Source organism: Thamnophis elegans, chromosome Z (assembly GCF_009769535.1).
Source record: "Thamnophis elegans isolate rThaEle1 chromosome Z, rThaEle1.pri, whole genome shotgun sequence".
In the NCBI taxonomy this organism is placed as follows: Eukaryota; Metazoa; Chordata; class Lepidosauria; order Squamata; family Colubridae; genus Thamnophis; species Thamnophis elegans.
Genome location: NC_045558.1, coordinates 134040396 through 134047307, shown reverse-complemented (window position 1 = coordinate 134047307; position 6912 = coordinate 134040396). Strand labels below are relative to the sequence as shown.

The window sequence follows — 6912 nt, the reverse complement described above, 5'->3', positions numbered from 1 at the left end:
GAATTCATTAACTTGATGTATATGCCTCTTTTCTTTGAATCCTCAAAGTATGTCATGCCTCCATCCGAATTAGACTCTGAGATGGAAGATAGCAATAGCAATAGCAGTTAGACCTATATACCGCTTCATAGGGCTTTCAGCCCTCTCTAAGCGGTTTACAGAGTCAGCATATTGCCCCCAATAACAATCCGAGTCCTCATTTTACCCACCTTGGAAGGATGGAAGGTTGAGTCAACCCTGAGCCGGTGAGATTTGAACAGCCAAACTGCAGAACTGCAGTCAGCTGAAGTAGCCTGCAGTGCTGCATTTAACCACTGTGCCACCTCGGCTGACAGAGAGTGAGGAAATTGGCTCTGTTGGCTGTGGAAGAAAGTCAGGCTGGGCAGAGCAGGGGAGAAGTAGAACAAGGGAGAGGAAATTCTGGTGAAGACCAAGGCCCACACCCTCTTTATCCTAGGGCACGCAGGGAAGAACACACTGCAACATGGGTTGTGTGCCTTATGAGGAAGGAAATGGCCCTGATTCCCTTCACAAGGCACACCTGGGGATGGAGTTTAAAGGAGAGGCAAATGGGAGAGGCGGTTATCAGGAACAAATGCGGAGTTCATCTTGTGTTAACTGCTTTATCTGAATTCCTGGCATCCTCCCAAGTGGTTTGATTTACTTCAAATGCTACTTCACTTCTGGTACTCCTTATCTTGCTTGTCCCACTGGATTCATTACCTTATGTTGTTGGATTTATAGTTGGAAGTTTTCTGCTTACAATGTTGGGACTGGAGTAATTTCAGTCAAAGGCTGTTAACAGGTTTGTGGAAGAGTTTGTTCTCTGGATTGGAGAGTAAAGAGGACATTGGGAGCACAGTTGGTGCTAATAAAGGGGCTCTTACCGGTTCTCTGGCTGTGTTGCCTTTGTGCACACCACGAGTCATCACAAAGTAGCTTGTAGTCCAATAAAAACACAGATGCATACAAGACTAAATAAATCCATAACGCATTCAAGCAGGAGGCATAAATCACTTTTTGAATTGTGAGGCCTGCCCTGTGGAATAGTCACTCCCCACCCCACTTAAATTTGATCAATGGTCTCAATCCTGTGAGCCATTCGAAGGCTGCGAAGTCCTCACCGATATTCTGACAGCAGGACGAGGACGTCAGATGAGCTCATCGCGGGAGGTGTAAGAAATGTTGATGTGTGATTTTCTTGTCTTTGTTGATTTTTGACACTCTTTGTCATTAAAATATGGCAATTCTGTTTGGCAAATATCATGTCAATTAAAAAGCAGGGTCTGCGAACACCAGCTGGCAGTCAAACGCCATGATTCCTAATCCTTAATCTCTACCCACACCGACACCAAACAGCACTAGTTCAACTGGAACTCTGCAAAAATCTTCACATTGGCCACACTACCACCTGCCACTCCTGTGAGTCCATCAAAGACTGGCACTCCACAAGCAATTCCATCAACAGACATACTGACCTACAAGCAGCCTATGGACCCCTCAAAATTCAAATCAACCACACAGCCAACCAGAGATAGCACCGACCCTTAACCATCCCACACAACTCCCCCCCAACCAGCATTTCACCTCTCATCTGATGTTTCAGAAGACCCATCACCTCTTACCCTGTACTTGAAAATCTAGTCAATTGACAGCACTTAATTGGCACTAGATAAGAGGATGAAATCCAAAAGGGGATGAACTTAGACCTTTCCTGAGAACATAATGACACTAGGCTGATTCCTCTCTTGACTCCACCATCAGAACTCTGTCTGTCCTTCTCCTACATCTCAGGAGGGTTGCTGTCCCAAAGGATGGGTGCCATGGCAGAAAAGACTCTCTTCCTGTGTCCCATCAGATGTAAGTCCTTAATAAACAGGACCCCCAACACGCCTCTCCTTCCAGATCTGAGGTGATGGGTAGCTGTAACTAAGGAGAAGAGGTCCTTCAAATAATCTGGACCCATGCCATAGCAGTAGCAGTTAGACTTATATACCGCTTCCTAGGGCTTTCAGCCCTCTCTAAGCGGTTTACAGAGTCAGCGTATTGCCCCCAACAACAATCCGGGTCCTCATTTTACCCACCTCGGAAGGATGGAAGGCTGAGTCAACCCTGAGCCGGTGAGATTTGAACAGCCGAACTGCAGAACTGCAGTCAGCTGAAGTAGCCTGCAGTGCTGCATTTAACCACTGCGCCACCTTGGCTCTTATGCCATATAGAACTTAGATGTCAAAATCAGCATCTTGAATTGCACCCGGAAGGAAACTATTTCTAGTTGTTCTGTTCTATGTATTAATAATCCCAGAGCTGATGCCACCACCACATTTGTTTTCTCAAATCTGCTCCCTCCATTTTTTAAATCAGTCTCAAAGTGATTTGTTCAGAGGTGTTTAATGAGGCATCCAAAGACACTGAATTAAGAAGACCGGGTTCTTGGGGATGGAAATGCACGTGGGATTTGGAGAGAGAAGCAACTTAGGAGGAGATACAATAGCACTGTTTTAAAGGCAGTAGAAAAGAGAATAAGACTGGAGTTTAAACCGGAGAGAGCTCAGATTCCTCCTTATTGAGACAATGTATGGATTGCATGAATCATTTCCTTCTTCTACAACTACCATGAGCAGCTTCTCTCAGACTCTTGGAGAGAAGACAAAATGCAAGACTTTATCGAGCTGCCGACAATAATCTTCTCCTTGCCCTCAGTTGTGTTCTGACCACAGTTGGCATTAGCGGCAAAATCTCCATCTGAGTGGGATAGAAGGAAGGGGTTTAGGAAAGTGTCCACAAGCATCTCAACCAGAGGTGGTTTTCTGCCAGTTCGGGCCAGTTCACCTGAACCAGTTGCGGAAATTGCGGGCCCACCCACCCCGCCAGCTCTATGTCATCCCATTTAGACATGATTTCAAGCCAAAGCACATGCGCGGAAGGCTGAGTGCATGCGTGGACGGGTTCCCCACGTGCTCACATTTGCTTAAAGGTAGGAAAGGAAAAGGAATACTATCCCTGGTCTCAACATGTGATAGAAGACATTTGAAAAGAACTTAAAATTGTAACCAATCTGGAGTCATTTAAGCTAAAGTTTCCCCTTGCACTTATGTGCTAGTTGTTCCTGACTCTAGGGGGCCATGCTCATCTCCGTTTCAAAGCCAAAGAGCCAGCACTCCCCATGGTTATGTGGCTAAATGCTGAAGGTGCATGGAACTCTGTTACCTTCCCACCAAAGGTGGTTCCTATTTTTCTACTTGCAATTTATGTACTTTCGAACTGCGAGGTTGGCAGAAGTTGGGACAAGTAACGAGAGCTCATTCTATTATACGATGCTAAGGATTTGAACCACCAAACTGCTGACCTTTTGGATCAACAATTCAGCGTCTTAATCACCGAGCCACCGTGTCCCTTTAGAGCCATTTAGATGGGTCTAATTCAGAAGTTACACCTCCAACATTGTCTGATATACCTGTTTAAGATGGATATCCAAAGTGCTTAGCAAGCTTGAGGTAAGATAATGTCATTTATATATGCAGAATTTGGATATGGAAGCTTCAATGTTCCCTATCTTAACTAGAAAAGGTTTGAGCAGCTTTTCGGGGGACTGTCCAAAGCTGATGTGATCAGTAAGGAACAAAGGGGGTGATTTAGAAACTTGGAAGATAGCACTTGATGGTCTGTTGTGATTATCCCCCTCTTCTCATCATAGAATTACAGAAGCCCATTCAAGCTATTGAGATCAACTTCTTGTTCAATGCAGGAACCCGTATTAAAGCATCTCTGGTTGATGTCGTAAAGTTATCTCTTACTTGAATGCATCTACCATGTAATCTTAGAATAGAATAACACAGTTGGAAGGGACCTTGGAGGTCTTCTATCCCAACCCCCTGCTTAGTCAGGAAGTCCTACACCACTTCAGACAAATGGTTATCCAACATCCTCTTTAAAAACTTCCAGTGTTGGAGCATTCACAGCTTCTGGAGGCAAGTTGTTCCACGGATTAATTGTTCTCACTGTCAGGAAATTTATCCTTAGTTCTAAGTTGCTTCTCTCCTTGATTAGTTTCTACCCATTGCTTCTTGTCCTACCCTCAGATGTTTTGGAGAATGGCTTGACTCCCTCTTCTTTGTGGCAACCCCTGAGATATTGGAACACTGCTGTCATGTCTCCCTTACTCCTTCTTTTCATTAAACTAGACATACCCAATTCCTGCAGCCGTTCTTCATATGTTTTAGCCTCCAGTCCCCTAATCATCTTTGTTGCTCTTCTCTGTACCCTTTCTATGAGTCACGAGACAGAAGAAAGAATAAAATGCATATAACCTTCAACATAATTCCCTTTATTTCAACAGTTCTCCTCTTTTGATTAATATCTCAAACCATGGATTGCTACGACAATATTGTGTGAACTGAAGAGGTACTATCTGGAGGAATCTGGAACAATCTGTGTGTCTTTTGCTTCTAAACCGCATACAAGTCGATTCTTGCAGAACATAGTAACATCAAATAAACTCTAACAAAGTACATTAAACATCTCGTTATGCCAGGAACCAAACCATCAGACCTACAAGTGTAAGGTTCAAGCTGATTACTTTTCTCTTTCTCCCTGTTCCATAGGAATCTCTCCAGATTGGGAGCTTTCACAAGAGAACTACTAGAGATGGCTCTAAGGCATTCAGGGAAGGTCAAAGCTGGCTCTCTTGTATTTATACAGAATGTGTAGCCTACTTTGGCGCTTGAGTCCTCTTCCCAACAGGGAAAGTTGCTCTCCAATAACCCAGTCATGCTACCTGTGATAGAAACATCTGCTTAAAGATTTCACTATTGTTCTGCTTATTGTTTGCCCTGATTTCCATGATTGATGATACCCTTAATGGGGTTTTTATTTTTGGTTGCACAGATGGAAGGTAAGAATCAAACTTCATTGAATGAGCTTATCCTTGTTGGCTTTCCATATCCCGAAAGTCTGAAGGAACCTTTATTGATCTTCTTCCTACTCGTCTATTTGATGACACTCTTCGGCAATCTTCTGATCCTGATCGTTGTTCTATCAAATCCCCATCTCCACAAGCCCATGTACTGGTTCCTCTGCCATTTGTCCTTTCTAGACATGACAGTCTCCACCGTGATTGTTCCCAAGGTCATTGTTGGGTTTTTAGAAGGTGGGAGGATCATATCCTTTGGCGGTTGTGTATGTCAACTCTTCTTCTTCCATTTTTTGGGTTGCACTGAATGCTTCCTTTATACCTTGATGGCCTATGATCGCTTTCTGGCTATTTGCAAACCACTCCATTATGGCAAGCTGATGAATCATAGGACATGCCTCTTCCTGGCCATGGGCACCTGGATTGGGGGATGCCTTCACTCCGTTATGGAGACAGCCCTTGTTTTTCGCTTGCCCTTTGGTTGGGAAAACCAGGTCAACTATATCTTCTGTGATATCCCTGCTGTGTTGAAGCTAGTCTCTGCTGACACAACCGTCAATGAGATGATAACCATGGTGGATGTCGGTCTTGTGGCTACCACGTGCTTCCTTCTGATTCTGACCTCCTACATGTACATTGTCTCCACCATCCTGAAGATCCGCAGCGCCCAAAGTCATAAACGGGCTTTTTCTACCTGTACTGCTCATATCACTGTGGTGGTGACCTACTATGTGCCCCTTACCTTTATCTATCTGAGACCAGGATCTCAGGATCCACTGGATGGAGTGGTGGCTGTCTTCTACACCACACTTACTCCACTTTTGAATCCTATTATCTATACGCTGAGGAACGAGGACATAAAAGTTGCCCTTGTAAACTTGTCAAGGAGATCATCCTAAGTTGGTTCTTTGATGGTTCCTGGAATGGCAGTCAAATGCCACTTTGAAAATCCCTTCAGCTGAAGGGCGGCAATGGGCTTTCTCCACTTGTTCTTCTCACCTCATGGTGGTGGTGATCTGCTACATGCCTCCAGCTTTTAATTATTTGAGAATGGGGACTCAGGATCTTCTCAGCAGAGTGATGGCTCTTTTCTATACCACCTGGACTCCGTTCCTTAACCCTCTCATTTGTATGCTAAGGAACAAGGAGATGAAAGATTCCATGCAGAGCCTGAGTTACAGAGTTAGGAAACTCTAACAGCATGCAGATCAAGCTAGATTGGACACCTGATGATTCAGAAAAGGAACATTAGGCTCATCAAGGATCCAGGAGGGTTCTTTTTTCTTTTCTACAACTATTATTATTAAACTGCAGAGTAGATGAGTAAGGATCAAATTGTAAAATGCACGTTAAAGGAGAGGAGGAAGGAAGGAAGTAGAGAAGGGAAGGAGGGAGAAAAGAAAGGGAAAATAAGGTGGTGTTACAACAGGAGGGAAGGATGGAAAATAAAGCAACCCAAACTGTGTATTATAACCTATTAAATGAATTGAATTTGAATTTTGAATTTTAATAGATTTGTATGCTGCCCAATCCCGAAAGACTCTGGGCGGCTTACATAAAAACAATCAAAATATTAAAAAGATTAAAAACACAAAACAATACAATTTAAAAGAGGAAAACACAACACGCACTCAGTTATAATGGGGCTTGAGTTCAGTCAAGCTCAACAGCCCCAGGCCTGCCAAAACAGCCAGGTCTTAACAGACTTACGGAAGGCCAGGAGAGTGGGGAGGGTCCCGATCTCAAGGGGTAGCTCGTTCCAAAGGGCCAGGGCAGGAAAGTTGGAGGGGGGCGAAAGAAAGAAATAAAAACACATTTACAAAGGGCCGGGGCAGCAACAGAGAAGGCTCTCCCCCGAAGAGCCGCCAGATGGCATTGTGTAGCTGACGGTACCCGGAGAAGGCCCGCCATGTGCGATCTTATTGGGCGCTGGGAGGCATGTTGCAGGAGGAGGTCACAGAGATATCCAGGTCCTAGGCCATGAAATAATATATAATAAT

General features: G+C 44.3%; 1 protein-coding gene across 1 annotated transcript; it reads left to right on the top strand.

Moving 5' to 3' along the window:
• Window positions 1-4887: 4887 nt before the first annotated feature.
• Window positions 4888-5811, top strand: LOC116521864 (olfactory receptor 10G6-like). The gene has a single exon (XM_032236513.1). It carries the CDS (start codon window positions 4888-4890, stop codon window positions 5809-5811), a length of 924 nt encoding a protein of 307 aa, XP_032092404.1.
• Window positions 5812-6912: the final 1101 nt, after the last annotated feature.